The sequence below is a fragment of the Miscanthus floridulus genome, unplaced genomic scaffold (assembly GCF_019320115.1).
Source record: "Miscanthus floridulus cultivar M001 unplaced genomic scaffold, ASM1932011v1 fs_303_1_2, whole genome shotgun sequence".
NCBI classification, from domain to species: domain Eukaryota; kingdom Viridiplantae; phylum Streptophyta; class Magnoliopsida; order Poales; family Poaceae; genus Miscanthus; species Miscanthus floridulus.
Window position 1 is genome coordinate 59,776 of NW_027096547.1, and position 18,943 is coordinate 78,718.

At 44.2% G+C, this 18,943-nt stretch overlaps 2 protein-coding genes and 1 long non-coding RNA gene across 4 annotated transcripts; 1 reads left to right on the forward strand and 2 right to left on the reverse strand.

Moving 5' to 3' along the window:
• Positions 1-5,336: 5,336 nt before the first annotated feature.
• On the reverse strand, positions 5,337-9,136 carry LOC136531210 (UDP-xylose transporter 1-like). The gene is made up of 8 exons (XM_066523896.1): positions 8,939-9,136; positions 7,553-7,718; positions 7,202-7,386; positions 7,052-7,119; positions 6,611-6,743; positions 6,319-6,480; positions 5,882-6,154; positions 5,337-5,760 (listed from the first exon to the last, which is right to left on the reverse strand). The coding sequence occupies exons 2-8, from the start codon at positions 7,665-7,667 to the stop codon at positions 5,674-5,676; spliced, it is 1,023 nt and encodes a 340-aa protein (XP_066379993.1). The 5' UTR covers positions 7,668-7,718; positions 8,939-9,136; the 3' UTR covers positions 5,337-5,673.
• A 2,253-nt stretch (positions 9,137-11,389) lies between these two features.
• Positions 11,390-14,406, forward strand: LOC136531208 (uncharacterized). Of its 2 annotated transcripts, none has more exons than XR_010777984.1 (3): positions 11,390-11,727; positions 13,610-13,813; positions 14,040-14,406. It is a non-coding gene; the product is annotated as an uncharacterized lncRNA (long non-coding RNA). The 2 variants fall into 2 exon arrangements; XR_010777985.1 differs by having other exon boundaries at positions 13,627-13,813.
• LOC136531207 (probable cytokinin riboside 5'-monophosphate phosphoribohydrolase LOGL2) lies at positions 11,823-15,529 on the reverse strand. Its single transcript, XM_066523895.1, has 7 exons — positions 15,386-15,529; positions 14,810-14,907; positions 14,603-14,633; positions 13,811-13,910; positions 13,336-13,406; positions 13,112-13,255; positions 11,823-12,082 (listed from the first exon to the last, which is right to left on the reverse strand). Exons 1-7 carry the CDS (start codon positions 15,527-15,529, stop codon positions 11,936-11,938), a joined length of 735 nt encoding a protein of 244 aa, XP_066379992.1. The 3' UTR covers positions 11,823-11,935.
• Between the last annotated feature and the right edge of the window lie 3,414 nt (positions 15,530-18,943).

The following is an 18,943-nucleotide window of genomic DNA, read 5'->3' on the forward strand; positions in this document are numbered from 1 at the left end:
CCACCCTTCTCATTAGGCTTGTCGTGGTCAAGTGAGAGTTCGTGCTTGTTACTCTTGGTGATCGCCATCACCTAGACGGTCTTGGTGGTGATTGGGAGCTTGGTGATCATCTGGAGAGCTTGTGGATGACCCAACTCAAGTTGTGAGCGGTTGTGGGTGATTCACCGCGACGGAGTGTCGAAGAATCAACCCGTAGAGAGCACTTGATCCTTGCGCGGATCAAGGGGGAGCTACACCCTTGCGCGGGTGCTCCAACGAGGACTAGTGGGGAGTGGTGACTCTCCGATACCTCGGCAAAACATCACCGCGTTCTTCCTCCTCTCTACTTTGAGCAATTCAATTCTTGTCATTTACTTTCTTAGAATTGCCATGCTATAGTAGGAATGGAACATAGGTTGCAAGTCCTTTGTACGGTAGAACAATTAGAAACACTTTTTAGGCACAAGGGGTTAATTGGGCTAACCGTAGGATTTAATTATTGCAAAGAAATTTAGAATTAGCCTAATTCACCCCCCTCTTGGGCATCTTGATCCTTTCAATGTTTAAGGTTCTTTGTGAATTTATATATGTGAAGTTGCTTAAACAAATAAATTTTTGCTAAAATAAACTTTTTAGTACAAAGTGAGTGCTTTCATGTAGAATCAAAATATGATGGTGTTTCTAAATTAAATATGTTGTAATAGGACTCCAAAGATTGAATTTAATGTTGTTTTTCCCTCAGCATTTTTTGCTAAGTCATGGAAATCAGTTCTAAGTTCAAACTTTGGTGAATTAATAAATGAATTTTCATAAATAAAAGTTGTCCAAGTGTTGTTCCATTGTTTGGTATGATGTTTGTGCTTTAATAATGAGTGATTGTTTATGATGTTTGATCAGTAATTAGTTGTTAATAAATTGCTCAAAGGTTACTAAGCAAAACTGTTTTTCAAACCCTAACTGAAGATCAGTGGTTCAATTTTGAGGTACCCATGTTCTTCACCCTAGATCTCTCTAACCAACTAGAATTAGAAGAGGACTCTTTAAGGAATGTTGGAGAGGACATCAAGATGAACAACTTTTGTTTTTGGAGCTAATCAAATTTCTACATGAAATCGTGAGAAAAAGGAAGAACCCGTTAGACATAAATAGTACCCTAGTACCGTCCCTCTCTTTTCTCCCTCTCTCTCTCTCTGTTCACCGGCGTCCGCCGTGGCCGCCGCGGCATTTCTCGCCCGTGGACGTGTGGCTGGCTACGTGGCCGAGCTCACAAAGGTGCTGCCAACGTTGTGACGTCGCCCTCGCCTTTAAATACCCCATGCCGACAGCCGTCTTGCTCTTTTTCTCTTTTAGCGTCACCGCCGTGCACCTCAGTTCGCTAGCAAAATTCACCGCCCTCACTTCACCTCCGCCCGCTCTATCTCGAAGCTAGCTCCGCCTAGTTTGTGTTCTTCTCCTAAGCCCGCTTGAGCCTCCTCTTTCCGCCAGAGTTGGCCAGAGGCCATCGTCTTCCTCACGGTCGTCCACCATCACCGCCGTGACCACCTTACCATGGCCAGACCGCTCGGGTGGGTCTCTCGCCCATCTCTATTTTGATCTAGTTTTTCCTTGATGCCGTGGTGGTGATCGGCTTCTCCTTTTTATCTCTACTGTGCAGGACGTGTTGGAACGTCGCCGTCTTCTCCAGTTCACGCCGTCGGATCCGCCCTTAACGCTGGCAACGCACCTCCGTTCCGTCTCCGCTTCAACCAAGTAGTCGAGCGTGATCATGGTGAGCTCCTGGTTCTAACCCTAGTCCTATCTAGGTCGCTACCATAGTGCCGTCGCCACATCGCCGCCACGCCACCGCACCACCATGGCTGATGTGGAGCTCAAACCTAAACCTAATCCATTCCACGCATAGCGTAGATAGGTGCTCGGGTTCATGGGGAACACGTAGGTGTCCTCACCATCGCCGGAGGGCTCGCCGCCAGCAACCTACACGGCCGACCCACCGGCGTACCCGTGGTCAAGGCGGGAAGGGTTGGGTTTGACCACCGGCCCCGCCTGTCAGTCGCTGGGGTAGCTTGGGGTTGTGTAAGAAATGTTTTAACCGATTTTCTCTTTTTCAGAAAATGATAAAAAGTGCAGTATCTTGTTTAATTCATAACTAATTATTGGAGCATGATAAATTCATGAATTTTTTTGTGTAGCCTTGTTATTATGTGATATACCTAGGACAGATATTATTTGAGTATTTGCAGTAGTTTTTATGTGCTTAAAAATTCACTCTTTTAATTAATAAATGCACATTCCATGATTTTTATAGGCTAAAATAATAATTATTTAATCATGAAAAATTTTGTGTATGCTTTACATGCTAATATCTGCCTTCAAAAAAAGTTTGGTACTATTTTGGTAATTCTAACTTGGTAAATTAATTTAGGTGTGTTTAAATGCCTTTTCTTTATTTAATAAATGCTAAAATGATTTAGATAAATCCTTAAATGACTTGGGTGAGTTTTATACTTTGATTGTGGACCTTGGAACACCCAAACCCCTATTGTTCCTTGGCAATGGAGTTACTTTCTTGATATGTTTTGAATCAACTTGTTATATAAATAAATAAAATGGTTTACTCATAATTAGTAGTAGATGCATGTAAGGCATGTAATAATCCTTGCTTATCCTCTTGGTTGCAATTTGTGTAATGTTTAGTTAAATACCCTACCATGCTTGATTAGTATAATGTGATAAGTGTTGCTTTCTTGGAAACCACATGGTTGACTGGTTAATCAAATAATTAAAATGCCTTGTGAAGCATAACCCTAATTGTACCGTGAAGGAAAGTTGTATTCAACTTTCTTAGATTAGTTTAAGTTCTGTTATGCACTTATGTATCTCTCATCATGCATCATGTTTAGCACTTCATCATGTTAAGCATGTATCCTTTATTCACGTGTAGTGACCAAAAGCGAGGAAGTAACCGTTGATCAAATCCCAGAAGAAGAGCATCCACCAGTGGAGGTTGGGTTTGACATCTGTGGCTCGTCGGGAGAACCTAGCACCTCTACTAACCAAGGCAAGCCCCAGAGCATAAACCTATTCCTTGTGTTTTATAAACGTTAATCACTTAAGTCTTATGCCTATTGCATTAAGTAAGATTAGGAGTTGATTGAATACCAATTGCTGCACGACTACCTTGGTATTTCAATACTATTCCTTGTCGCCCAGCTAGTTATCATAGGTTAGTTATGCTTTGCCATGCTTAGTTGATAAGAGTCGAGTTGTGATTTCAACATTCACAATGGTTCTATACTTAGGGATGTCATGAGGTTAATAATGAATTTGAATAACTTGAGACCGGACGGGGCCTAGAAATTGTCTTTGGTGGTTAAGCCGACAAGGTTGCCTGGTCGTGTCTGTTCAGTCTATGTCGATTGAGGACCGTTCGTTGTAGACCTATCGTGTTCGAGACCTTGCAGTACTGGCCACATACTCCGGTAAGCCTAATATCTCGGCTATTTCATTATGGGAAAGGACAACCACGCACTGGGAGTGAAGAGATGGCGAGAGTAGCATGTACCCACCCTACTGAAATAGGGTAGGGCGGTGGAGTACTGTGCTCTCGGGTGGCGCTAACCCATTCTGGTTTTGGAGGATCCAAGTGAAGGTTGATATATGTAGGTCTGGGACCTGCATATGTCGTGTGGTAAGGAAACCCCAGCTAGGCCAAATCGATTCGAATCGCCATGCTTCTCGGAGAAGATTCGATCCCCCAATCAACATCATAGTTAATCAATGGAATATGGCTACTTGTGGATAAGAGATGAACATGAGAAGAGATGAGATGATTAATGAAGTGATTGATGTAGAACAGGTACAAATTGGATACTGGTAATAACTTAATACACAGCTCAAACATTGAAAGTAAGGATCCACTCATAGTAAGCTTTTTCGCAAAAGTTACTTCTTGCTTCAATCTTTCCTTTAAGCCAGCATGCCCTTGGAGTCTTTTCTTTTGGTCGGGTAAGACTTGTTGAGTACCCTCATGTACTCAGGATTTGTTAACCCCTGTTGCAGGTTCTGACTTGTGCTGCTAATCAAGGACATGTCGGTGGGCTTGACATGATCCAATCGTCTCTTCTATCTTAGGTACTTCACTTAAGTTTCTTCCGTAGTTCTACTCAACTTTTGGAACTCAACTGTTACTCAAAGGTATATAACATGTTTTGTAATCTAATGTTGTAAATCTTCCGCAACTCCGATGTATGAAATTTTTGTATCAATGTTGTAATGTTGTGGTAACTCCATTGTTGATCCTGTATGAGTTGTAAAATATGGATGATTCGGGGTTCCTCGAGGACACCCGACAAACTATCGGATTATCTGGCGTTCGTGTACTGCAGTCAGAGGTCTTTAGAACAATGACGGCTACACGTGGGTCAGCATAATTTGGGTGGTTCTGCCACAAACACTCGATTTACTATTGAAACATCCAAATACAACGGCTGTAGCATACATCTGAAGGCAGTTGAAACACTTGAAACATGCTTATGAAACTCCTGAAACACACTTGAAAACCATTGCAATCATACGCAACATCCGAATAAAACACATGCAACATATGTGTGGAACATATGCAACATTCAGATAAACATAAATACAACATGCATCCGGAAAACACATATGAAACATTGGGAACAAAAGCTTGCAACATACGTGTACAACCATTGCAACATACACAACATCTCGATCTACTTTTGCAAAATCCGCATGAAACAATTGCAGAAACAAATGCTTGCAGCATGCACTTTCAAGCGCAATATCTGCTCAGACGAATGGCCAGTACGACTCCACCGCCCATCGGCTGTGATCCATAGCTGCTGCCCTGATAGGAGGAGAATCGAGCCCACCACGACAGCGGCCAGATCGGAGGGCAGGATCTGGGATGGGGAGCGGGTGGAAGGCGTGGACTGGGGCAACACCGCGCGCTCGTGCCAGAGCAGGGCCGCGCACCCACGCCGGATCTGCGCCCACGCCGGGGTCACGCCCGTCCCCACACCAGAGTTGAGGCCGGGGGTGGCCGGCCGGACAAGAGGAAAGGGGTCGCCGGGGGTAGCCACGTGGATCAGAGCTCTTGCTCGCGCCGGGGATGCCGCCGCGCCGGAGCAGGAGGAGGGAGAGGGAGTCAACGGGGCGCGCGGCTCGTGCGACGCACGTGGGGGTGGGGCGCGGGTGTGTGGCTCGGCAGAGGAGCGTTGCGGCGTGGGTGCGGCGGGTGCGGAGATGCCGCGATGGGGGAAGGGGCGCGGGAGGAATGAGCGGGTGCAGAAATGAGCGGACGGAGGCGTCATCCATCCCGGACGTCTGGTATGTATCATTATCATTAAGGTAAAGATATATACTTAGCTATTTCTAGTACATAGTGGTAAACGTTTTGCAAAATTCCTCGCAGAAGAGAAAGAAGCTAACTAGCTTGGTGGGGACACTCCCAATCCGCTGAGTCGTGCGGACTAAACAGAGTAACAATTTAAGAGCTGCTGCATCAAATTGTACACCGTGCTAAACACCCCCACTGCCATAAAAAAACGGTACTGCTACATACAGCATTGTAAGAAACGAAAGGAATGTCTTCTTCCCTGACCTTCTGAGATTCAGAACAGTGCGTAGTGACACTAGAGCTGGGCTAATTAAGCTATAAGCAACGGGAACATCTTAGCAGTCGTGAGCTACCCCGTTGGCCTTTTTGGTGTCGCTGTTGTCCTTGGTCGCCACCAGCGGCTCCGTCTCCTTGTCAGGCATCTGCAGTAACCACGAACATGATCAGACCGGCCCATGAATGGCTGAACTCAGCTCTACCAAACCTCAGCAGTCCACCTCCAGCAAAGTATGTGATAACCTGATCGATGACAACCGTACGCACCTGTGACACCGGGAGGGCGTCGCCTGCTGACTTCTTCTTGCCCTCACGCACCGAGAAGACGGAGTAGAGCGCCATCCCGAACATGGCGACGAGGATGCCCAAGATGTTCCGCGCGGTGAAGGGATCGTGCAGCAGCGTGTAGCCGAACGACAGGACCAGGCACGTCTTGAGGTGGCCCAGCACCTGGTACGTTACCGGAGACGTCGTCCCGATCACCAGGAACGTGCTGAAGTTCACCGACACCGCGATCAGGCATGACAGGATGATGAATCCCTGCAACACAGCTCATGCAATGTGCACCCTTAGCTTGTCATCATTCAGCATGTTGCCACCCACCCAAAGCTGAGCTATACTTGGTATGGTAGTGATCTTTCTCTGAAACTGGCAAAAATATGTCTGTACTGCAACCGTTGCACAGAATATGTGACGGAGCTTACCACAACTGGGAAAGTGTATACGTGGGCGAAGACGCTGCGGCCGGTGAGGTGGTGATCCACGAAGGGGCCAGTGGCGAACAGAATGGCTGCCTGGTAAGGTGCCGATTGGTAGAGAAGCTGCGTTGATGAGATCTTCAGCTTCCTCTGCATCGTATTTGTGAGCTTCACTCAACAGGTTAAGGATACACCATAGCAATCATGGATTATGTTGACAATTAGTGCACATGGCGATGGTAGGCATGCAAAATGTGCACCCTGAATGATGAACAGAAATATTTCAAATGTAGGATACAATTTGGCCAACGCAAGTCGTGGCGATGGCGAGGCCAGAAAGAGTAGACCCGAGGCAATTTAACTTAAGGTCGGTAACGGAAGCAATGCCAACTCCAAGTAGCAAGACCAGCAGAGAAAACTTGATTGTCTCACTGCATATTGCAAGTCATATTATATATCATAATGAAACAAAATGATATTGTCTGGGACCAGTAAAAAATAAACGAAGTTAAGCATACTTTTAATTTATCCACTGCTGACTGCTCTAGTCAGGATAGTTTTAGATAAAAAAATCTAATCAGCCTAATGCAAAAATAAAAAAGGGGGCACGAAACCTTTTCTGTACACTGTAGAATGTTTTATTGCCCAGTGCCAAATTTTATCACTGTTTTGGTTTGAACAGAATACAATCAGAACATCTAGCAGACAGGCAGCACCACTTATGATTTCTCTAACTAACCTGAATCTTTTCTTGAGGAATATAGTCTCCAATAGCACTGTGAAGGGTATTATGGCCAACTTTGTCATCTGCAGAACATACTGAATTTGAGCATGTGCTGCTTTCATTTTCAATCAAGGAAAAAATTAACCGAATGAGAAGAGGACTGACCTGGTAGAATCCAATGGAATTGAATCCTAAGCTAAGGTTCAGAAGGCCAATCGAGGTTCCATTCAGCAACCCAAACAAAACTACCGTCTGTCCATCAATCGCCTTGGGCTCGAAAAAGCGCAAACGCTGCGCAACGTGAAGGGTGCAGAAGGTCACCATCAGGTGCCAGCTTGTCAAAGTTGTAGCTGCATTGATCATAAACACATTACATATGGTTATTTTCCGGCAAGTACTGAACTGAACGCATGTAACTCTGCAGTGTGCGCTGTGGTTCCTAAATAGGCTGAAAGCCCTTGATTTGTTCATCAGGTTCCATTTGTACTTGTGGGCTGCAGAGCTAGGGGTACTTACCAAATGGAAAGCCTAGAGTGCTGATGAGGGCTTTGTTGCAGATGACAATGGCAACCGATGAGGCGACGGAGAGCGTAAGAGACCCAATCACACCGAGCTGGAAACCGGCAGTCATCTTGGCCAGCTGCTGTGTATGCTGCCCTTCGGCTAAGCACTTCTGAATCTGCTACATGAACCACATATATAAAGGTATCAGTATTCAGTGCAAGGAACCGACTAATAAAGAATATAAATTATATATATGCGGCACGTGTACTATGGCCAACATGTAAAAGCTACGCACAGTCGTAACTTGTGGTCTTGTGGATTCAATCTAGGTGATTTACACGGTGCACGGTGGAGTACACTGAAAACCTGAAACTGGGGCAGAGGACAGAAAAACGAGCTCCTACTCCCACTGGAATGCCTGAATCGGGCGGCCTTATCCCTTATGGATCAGCGTCAGTAACAGTGTTCCAGTTCCAGGGCCAGGAATAAGAAAAGGGTGGCGTTGAACAGGTAAGACAAAGATGTCGTCGGCCGTGACATCCCAAACAAGCTACTGGCAAATGGCTGGCCAGCCGCTAGCGCGCGTGATGAGACCATGGCCCAATGTGATTCCACTAGGACGCTGCCGTGGGATGCTTCCACGACTCTACTCCCTCCCCGTTCTGTCGTCCAATCACGCTGACGAAGTTCATGAGCAGAAAAAGTTCATATGAGTCATGGCAGCGACTCACTCCCCGGATCATTTTTTGTCGTGCAACCGAGCTGCTGATAGTTCCTGACCTGAGTTCATCATACGCTTGCAGAGCTGCAGTTGACGACACCGTGCTCGCATGGAGACGAAGCAGCGCAGCGCAGAGACATGGCGTGCACGAGGCGGTACAATGATCGAATGGGATCCTAGTTGTTACGAAATGATTGATCACGTTTGCACGGATATATACTAGTATTTAATAAAATAATGGCTAAATGCTGAATGGAGTTTTTGTTTAAACTCACATAGCTTAAACAGATGAACAGAAGAGGGGCGGGGGGCGGTGAACTCGTTCTGTTTTGTTTCTAAAAAAATAAACTCAATATTGAAAGGTGAAACGGAGCGCGTAGAATACTAGAATCTACCACTTACGCTGGTTTGATAACCTGACGACTTGGTCCATTGATTACTTGCAGCAAAATACACGCGAACCAAGGAATTCATCAAACATGTTAGAGCAGTGTAGCGGAGTTCAATCTTTGCCGCCCCTCTAAAGTTTCTACTAGGGAGTATGCTATTCACATGATTGGTCTACTAATCTCGAAGATTGTTGTAATAAGCACAGGAAAACCATGAGACGAGAATGTTCAAAACTCAAGAACAACCTGATGAGACACAGGAATTCAACAAGTAAGAATAGTACTCACTTGAAACTGATCTTTCAAATCAACAGGGGCTACCTCTCCTCCTCCTCCCTCTTCTCTGCAGCTAGCAGTCCTCCTGCTAGTAGCTCCTCGTACACGCGTATGTGCGCGCGAGAAGGGAGGGGCGTTGGTGTGGTGTGGCCTCTAATGGCGCTGGTTCCGTGCCGCAGCGCCTCGGGGGAGAGGAAGAAGAGAGGCAGAGGCATTTTTATGTCCGGCACCAGTGGGCCGGGGCCCGGGGGAGGGGAGGTGTTGCGTGTTGGTGGCGCGCAGAGGCGCATGTGTAATGTGTTGGTGGGTTGTCTGCTCCGTGCTTTGACGCCGGTGCCTGACCCTGACGCTCGCTCGCTTCCTGCTGTTGCTGGGCGGCTGCTAGCTAGACAGAAATCAGCGAGCGTTAGAGGAAGGCAACAGCTCCCTCCCGGTCCCGGCCCCGGACATGGTCGCCTGATCGCGAGTCCACATCACCGACATGGAAAGAGATGGTAACCGAACCAGGTATAAGTAAAAATTCTCAAGACTGGTGTTGCCGGTGTATGCTATTGCTGCCTGAGTCAACATCACCGATCGATCGAGGCTTGTTCCTGACCTGTAGCATGTAATTTATTAATTTCAATGCTTATAATAAAAGCATCTAATCTAAAAACTAATAACGATGCATCGACGCCAAACTCTGTGGATCTGTAGTCTACACTGAAGATCTAGTTGCACATAGTTTACAGCATTTCCCTCAAAAAAAACATAGTTTACAGCATACATACCGATAGTGCCAAAACATGGATACCGGCCCAATGCTCGGCTGGAGCATGCATTCTGCCAACGTCCAAAGGGATCTTTCACGCAATTCCCTCGCCAGAGAAAGATCTTCGCTGAGGTCCATTATTGTCCAGTGCAGCACTTTGCAACTAATCAAAATTTGTGTACTGCTACTAGTAGTACTAATCAATGTCTTGCTATTACGACTAAGTAAGCGTTCGGTGTCGCCACCGATTAATCACCCTACAATATTCCAGCTTTAATAAAGTCCGTGTGAAGAAGACGTTTGATCTTCATTGACGCGGCAACAGAACTTTGTTTAATCATTTTTCATATAGCGTGAACAATAAATGGATAAAAAACTTCCTTAAAAAAGATGGTCAATTAACTTTATGATGATTAGTTGACTATAGACAGTAACAAAAAAGCCTGAATTTTCTCAATTCGGATATTCTCTTAGGCTACCTTCCGGCAGTAGGCAAGAAGAAAATTACAGGTCGTCTCTCTCTCTCTCTCTCTCTCTCTCTCTCTCTCTCTACTTTGAACAGGTGAATTGAAATGCAGCATATGCTGTTGCAGTGTAGATATCAGAAGAGAATCGCCTACAGATGCACCTCTGTATTACGCTGGCTTCTCTTTTGTTAAGATCATACATTATGTTTGTTACCTCAGATTTCTTGGACTGACAAAACTGATGACCCATGCAAATTCGGCTGTAGTGGATTCGGGCACTGCTGAAAGCATGAAACCATGCATAGACCCCCAGCACCGACTAAAATACAAATAACCAGCTCAAGTGCGGCATCGATCTCCAAAGCAGATTCTCCGACCTAACAAAGGCACTAATCGAATAGAATTAAGCCAAATGGGGAGCATCACATCAAAGCTGTTAGCATTCACCAATCCCATAATTGGCAAGGAAGGAAGGAAAACAACAGACCTTCTTCCTCTTGTCACTTGGGACGCAAGGTTGGATGGAGGGGGGAGTCAGGTGGTTGCAGCAGTAAAGCAAGCGTCGGCCTTCCCGTGAATGCAAGCAAAGGCAACAACCCATGCGCAGCCGTGGAGCGGAGCGGAGCAGCTCCACTATTCTGCTGGCCGTTGGGTGAGACCTCACACCAGTCGTGCCTCTGAATCTCTGGCCTGTCCCCGGATGGCCGGATGGAGGGGAAAAGAGGGCCTCTTATCATAGCCGGCCGGCCGGGTGCTGAATCAAATCAGGACTTCAAATCACGAGTTCAGTATGGCGAATTATCGCTCCCCATGATATTCTATTTGACGAACATGCGTGGAATAATTGCATCCCAGTCTCAGTGAGGAAAAGATGCAAATGCTAGTAGTGGTGAGTAGTCAGGATGATGGTGTTTGTTAATACTGTCTAAGGGTAGGGTTAGGTGAAGAATGGCAAGGATTGGTAGATTAGTGCTCCAACCTGCACCACCACCTTGTCGGTGGCACACGTGTTTTGTAAAACTGATGATTCACGGAAAACTTGTGCAGATGCAAATATTTCGCAGCCAGACACTCGATGTGGATCGCCAAACTGAAGCAGACGCCGGTGGTTTCAGAGCTTCAGTTCTCTTTGGTTTCAGAAAGAAAGAGTTTCAGACCTTCGAGCTCTCATCCGGATCGAAGCGGAAGCGGTAGTGGCCGCGGCCTTTTTACATTTGGCCCACGAAAGTAGTTCAGGATCAAGTTTTCCACGACCTTGGTCCAGGCCCTAGGGCTTTACACGTTCTTGGAGGCTTTGCTTTGGGTTCCATCGCTTCTCAGCGGCAAACGGGCAAGCGGCGTCGTTACGGCGGCGAAGGCCGACGGGGGACGGCAGCGGCGGCGGCGGCGGCGTGAGGTCTTTCGACTTTGAAGGTGAGGACGAAAGCGACTTGGTGCTTTGGATCGCGAGGCCCCAACTGGCATCCTATCTGAAAGCGCAATTCTTCAGAGAAGTGGGCAGCCAAGCCAATTCAGTTGTTTAGCCCTAGCGAGCGAGCAATCTCCGGCTTCAAATCGGCCTCCTTCACCTCAGCATTCCAGTGGTAAGTGTATTCATGTACTACCAATTTAGCTCCATTAATTTTGCAGTACAAGTAAACATGGCTAATCTTACACGAATGAGCAACCAGTAGGTTTCAGGAGGGTACATGCATCCAGCACAGCGAGGTGATGAGTCACTAGATGTTCTGGACTTCTAGTATTACCAAATATGCAAGCCTATCTTACATGAATAGGGCTAGTGGCTTGGTACTACATCCACAGCCTGCTTCCCAGTTCTGCTTCCATGACCATCTTCCCCTCCTTTGGCCTGGGGATCTTGTAGTTCTGAGCGTAGCTCACCTGTTCCACCTCCCATTTCATCTTCGGCACGATTTCCTCGTGCTGCGGTGAGTACTCCTAAAAACAAGGAAAAAAAATTGTCCCAACGTTTAGTCCTTCCTGACGTTGCAGTTTAGCATTGTACCAAGTGCATTGCTTAAACGCAGCAATGCTTCAGCACTACAACTACACCTGAATTTGTACTGCCAGTTCTTGCATCATCGATGAAGACATTGACACTGGACCAAGACATATATGGGATCACGATATAATACTTCTTGTTGGTCTCATTAAAGATGCATTCTGCATTATTGCCAAGTTTTATGCTGTTAGTACAGTGCTTCATGCTTTAAGGCTAAACTGGACACTGGTTGATGGCGAAGGCAAAGCAGTAAACTTAGCTATGCTTAGAAGCAAAGATTATGCGTAGTACATAACGAATTGTGTTTGGATGTATGCTCCTGAATGTTGTGACCACATTTTATGTTTTGTGGGACATGGATCTTGCCAAAATACTACCTCTGTCCTAAATTAAATCAACTTTTAGAGTTGTTCTATGTCAAACTATTTTAACTTTTGACCAGATTTATAGAAGAGAGTACCATTATTTATGACACAAAATTAGTATCCCTAGACGCACCATAAAATATATTTTCATATAATGTACTTATTTGGTGTCTAGATGTTATTACTCTTTCCTCTAAAGTTGATCAAACTTAAGATAGTTTAAGGGATCGTTTGGTAGAGTTTCTTGAAGCAGATTCTCCCTAAGAATCACTCCTCGGCCAAACAACAAAACTGCACACAGATTCTAGTGGGAGTAGACAAGAATCACTTCTCCATTTACACTGGGAGCTGGGCCTCACTGCTCCCTATTCAATCTCTACCAAAATCACTCCAGAATCAATTCTCGCCAGCTCCCCACCATGCCTCCCACCAGAATCAACTAGAATCACTCCCCCAACGAATCAAAGGGCTAGAGATAAGAATCAAGGAGTGGAGCTCTACCAAACAAGCCCTAACTTAGGATGATTTTAGGAATTAATTTATTTTGGTGCGGAGGGAGTAAGTCTGCAGAAGGGGGAAAAAAGAAGGCAGGGGACCCACCTCTAACTTCTGGATCAGATCCTTGGGAGTTGGAGCCAAGACGATGATATTGCGAGCAGTTGGTTGGATAAACCCTTCTTCCGCCGCTTTGTTAATGAAAGACAGCAGTGGGTCGTAGTAGCCATCCACATTAAGCAGTCCAACCTGCAGAATAGCAGATACATTGTAGGTCGTCCCAGCAAAGAGTTTATGAATTGCTGCAAAAAGGATGAACGGTGTGGTACCGGTTTGTCATGGATGCCAAGTTGAGCCCATGAAATCGCTTCCAGCAGCTCTTCAAGTGTCCCAAACCCCCCTACAAGTCAAAGCTCAGCAACCGAAGACCTCCTTCAGTACAGTGGTAAATACTAAAACAAGTAGGACATGAGCAAATTTTGTGTTGTTAACTTGATCCTAAATGTTGAATTTAGTTTATGTTTTCAAGATCACAGATTCCTAATTCTGAATCGCATGGCTTGGTCTTGGAATTATCATGGTCTAATTTCGATTCTCGCTTAGTCATTGTGCTTGTGCAGGGAAACAAAGTCTCAACTTTTGGAGCAGATAGCCTCGTCAGAGACAAAGCATGCATTATGAACTTTCACTCACACTTCCACTACCAGTGGATCATTGCAAAAGCTGAAGAAAGTGACAACCAAATTTACCAGTCACAACTACCGATCCATCACTTTCCTTTTCTCAGGTGACACGCACACTCACCAGGTAATGCTATAAAAGCATCGGACTGCCTGGCCATCTCAGCTTTCCTCTGGTGCATATCAGCCACTGCTTTCACCTCCCCCACCGTCTCACCTGATATCTGCAACCATCACACGCGCAAGAACAAGCATCATATTTTACTAGCTGCACAGCCTTTTTTGCTTACTAAAGGGGACCAACTTTCTGGAGATGGAGAAAGGAGGATAACTTGACTGTTTTACATTACCAGGTTGACACATGTTCAGGGGAGGCAATTATGGTGCTGGTGTTGGGCATAGGAAGAAATGTGATGGGCTTTTTCATTGTTTAACTGAGCCAGCATTTGTTGGAGAGATTGCGGTCAAGATCAGCAAGGTTTGATCGATCATGTGGGGAACACAATTTCAGTGAGCATTTCTCCTGATCTTTCATCATATGCCTGCCTTTTTCCTCTCCCACTAGCAAGAAAGACAAGCGAGAAGGATCTAAAGGCAGTATCATGCATTTTTTTCCTTGTTTACTCTTCTTAAATGCACACCCTAATAGAATATTTCTGAAGATAAACATAAACCCATGGTGATTGACTTCTTCTGTACTTAAAGATGAGCATCGGGTTTATTATGATAGTCATATTTATATCAAGTAAATAGCAATAATGAATTGCATCTTCATCCCCCTTTATGAAAACTTCATGTGTGTAGCATGACAATTTGAAACTTTGATTGCTATTGAAGCAATATTGCTGTGTTCGAGGCAATCATGGCATGCGACAAACAATTAGAGACTAATGCTAAGTAGGAAGATTATGGGTACCTCTCTAGGCATCAGAGTCTTGGGAATCACCCTGCATAGAGGGACAACAAGATGACAAAATGTAAGTTTTATGATCTGAGGCAGACATGATCAATCCAACACTTTCCAACACGAGCCTGTTTCATCAATTTCTAAGCTATTCTTCTTTTCACGCACTATCAATTTGATAGTGCAAATGTGCTAAAGAACTATTGTTATGTTACATACCCAATGACATGTCTTCCTCCATTGTACACTGCTTGAGAGACCGAACCCATCAATCCTACACTCCCTCCTCCATACACTAGATCAATGTTTCTTGCCACCTAAATAGACCAGGAAAAAAATATCAAATACACAAACTTATGGTTGCTAGAAAACCTTTAAGGTCTGGAGGTTGTTGCCATGTTATACATCTTATTAAGAGATGGGAAACCAAAAGTGATGACACATATAGGCCATAATTTGTCATGTATGCAGTGTTTCGTTGTTTCACTATGGAACTAAGGAAGTTGAAGATTTTGTAAGTACAGTAACATGCATCCATGCAAAGATGTACTACCGCAAAGCCTCTTAAACCCCTTCACTGAGAAGAACTCTCATGGAAAAGCATCACTGCATCACCATGGGTTTGATTGATGCTTTGGTGGTCAAAACAAGAGGGTAAACTTCAAGTAAGATTAAAGGCATGTTATCATCAAAATGACACTAATGTCTAGCTATCTAGCTGACCAAACAAATAAAAGGCAAACGCACAAAAAGACCTAAAGGAATTAAAGTAAGAAGCAGCAGCACAGAATTTACCAGCTCCTTGCCAAGCTCAATGGCAGCATCCTGGTAGCTCCTCTTCTTACCATGGCTGCTCCCGCAGAAGACACATATCCTCCTGAACCGTGATGGCGCGGGTGCCACTGCCTCTGCCGCCTCTTCGTCGACCTTGATCTCCATTGCTCCCCTCTTCACCTCCCTAATTTGCTGTGAATGTCTGCAGACGTTTAAGGGTGGTGACACAGCATGGGGATAGGATATCCCACTATAGTAGCAAGGCTTGGCTGGCTGCACTTGAGTGCACACCACTACCTGTGGAGTTGCTATATATAACACTATTTGATTTGGTTTTCTCAACTCTGTCTAGTCATAATAGATTATTCTAAGGATCATCTGGCATGCTTTAACTAATTACACTATGAAGTCCATTTGAACAGTTAACAATGTCCTGATTGGGTGATTCCTGATTGTAATTTCGAAAATTACACCTTTATTATGGTTAAATTCATGTGGATGTCCCAGTCACTAGGTATATGTGTTTGCACTTTGCAGCAAATAATGAAACATGCGTTCCATAAAAAAATGAAACATGCATCACAACTCACAAGGACTCAAGGAGACCGAATTCAGAAGGGCAATGGCTGCACGACAGCAGTAAATTGCAGTGGCCTACCCACAGGTCACAGCTGATCTCACACGAAAGAAACATGTTGAGCCTCTCTATACTCAGCCGACAACACAGGACATGTGAACGTCATGTCAGTGCTCAACATCTACTATGAATTAATTACTGGCTCCGCTTCTAACAAAGAACTAGTAGACAATTTTTTTGAACTAATAAAGGACTAGACAATTTAAGAGATGCCTTGAGTGCTTGCTCGATCGAGTGCTGCAAAGCTATTAGTTCATTCATACATGCATTTGGGAATGCAACCATTTTCCTGTCCATACAAAGTTACAGGCCCACCTTTGACAGACACAACAACATCAGCTCCCCCTGTCCAGTACATCACCAAATATATACGTTCTGTTTACTTGACTTGTAAGCCGTATTTTTTCAGCCAACGAACAGTATTTTTTTCTCATAATAAATCAGTCAATAATACTTTCAGCCATGGCTTATCAGCCAAGCGAACAGGGCGATAATCACAGGAAGGATGCAATGCCGATGCCATGCCAGGTTTATTTGTGCAGGGACGTAGCGTTAGTGATGGTGCAGCTGCTTCTGCTTCTGCGTATGCATCGATCCGTTTCCACCAGCTGACAGGCATATGTTTGGTTGGAAATCGTTTTGCTGAAATTTAGCTTATGCTGATGCTTATGCTGATTTGTTGTGGGAGCAAAACGCTGTTCGTTCGCTGCTGAAGTAGTGTTGCATAACAGGGCAACTGTGAAGTGGATCGAGTAGTACAGGCAACTGCGGCACCACAGTGGATTTTCAAAGCGTCATGAGGGTGGAGTAGATTTTCAAGGAATGGGATCATCAGTACAAACATCCTATCGCAATCCGGTCCGGGTCAGTCATGGCTCCGAGCAAGAACACGGCACACGCGCGCGATTGAACACGATGGAGTACAAAGGAGACGGAGTCCTGGTTCCCGGGATCCCGCTCACCCCTGCCCTGACTCTACCACCACACCCCATGGCCACGAGATGTGAGCGTCGATGAGACTGATACACACGCGACGCATTCCAAACGACGCCAGCCGTGCTCAACTCCAACAGAACAAAAAAAAAAAGTGACTCCACTAAAATACCTAACCTCGACACAACCAGCTTTATTAAGCTAACGCACCTAAATATATATTATGTTTATACATGTAGTCAAAGTTATGTATATAGAAAAGCTAGAACAATTTATAATTTCAAACGGAGGAAATACATATATGTCTGTTCTTCAGATGTTATGGCATTTGATGTTTCAGTAAACTACAGCAGACCTGTGTTAAGTTGCTCCTCTGTTTTTTTTTTTTACTATTTTTCATGATCTCCTATATGGCTATATATAGCATATGTGGGGAGATGTTTTGATTGTAAGAAAAGTTATGTGGAAAGGGGTATGAATAGTTGAATCCTGCCGAGACCGCAACTAAACTACCTGTCTTGTTTCTTCTAAAATCCAGATAACAATTATTGTGTCCCGAAAGTGCATGTTGTGGTTCATGAAAAGTAAACATGATAACAAACGACCTGTAACCATCTATGTGCTTTTAAGCAATTTATCGACGAATTCACAAACCCAAAATCGATGCATGTTAGGTGATTGTTTTACAGCCAGTAAGCAATAATTAGTAGTCAGAATGATTAAAAGACAAATAATGATATTTCTGCAAACCCTGTTACTATTTTAGCTTAGATATCTTCATTTGTTTTGAACGTAAACTTAGGTATATTCATGGACATATATGAAATGAAAAAGGTTGTTAAGCTAGAGTTATCTCAAGATTATTATAGTATAAGGAGTATCCGGTCTGTTTGGATCACTGAACTAAAGTTTAGTTCATCGTTTGATAATAGACGAAATATAGACAAATTAAAATTTTGTTTTTTCTAATAAGTTTTACTCATCAATTAGTCTTAATTAGTTTTGTTAAATCATGATTGGTTTATGTTTAGACCTTCTATTTGACATCCAAAATATAGATTAGAGTTTAGTTTAGTCCATCAAACACGCTGTAAGCTCAGCCAAACGATGATCTTACATATAGAATCGAAATGCATAATATTGTATCGATCGGTCGTCCTGCTGTGAGGGCAGAAGACAATGCATGTCTCCCGTTCAAACTTTTACCCCACTCAGTCGTACAAAATCAGACCAGGCATGCTCAATGCTCATCATTGTCCCGTGTCCCCAGGGCAGGCTTGCAGCTTGCTCAAGCTCAACCCTGGTCCCTGGGCATGAACTGACACACAGACTGCTGACCAAGGTGCTGAGACGACATGCCTAATTTTATAGCGCTCGGGAATCGTGATGTACAGAGCTTCCCCAATCCGAACTTGGGAACTGATTTACTCTTGCAGTAAAAGCAAATGCTCAACATGCTTTCATGTAGGAAAAAGTTCAACTTATCTTTCTAAACTATCATGGTTCTTTGATTTTTCTCTCTAAACTATAAAACTAGTTTTTTAACCTCCCTCGACTTTTAAATCATTTGTTTTTTGCACATTCGACGGTTTTCTTAGTGGTTTTGCCGATACGACGCCACGTCAGAGGAGGTAAATCAGACCAAGTTAAAAAAAATCAGGGAGGTAAAATGGACTATATTTTTCTCAAAATAATATACAAAAAATCACAAAAATAAAATTTCAAAAAAAATCCAAATATTTTTACATGGAAAAATATGAAATTAAAAATCTTAAAATTTGGTTTAATCTTAGAAAAATTGTTTTAACTCGAAAAATTCTAAAACTACTTTAAGGTTTGTTTTCTAAAATCATGCTCTATCTTCTGGTCCCTAGATTGAAATTGTTTGAATATGATGGACTCATTTTGGTGCTTATTTGCTATTAAAAGGTCGCTTTATCTTTAAAATTAATCACATAGAAACGCAAATGGAGTGTCGTTGGGACCGTATGCGTGGCGGGGTGCATGCA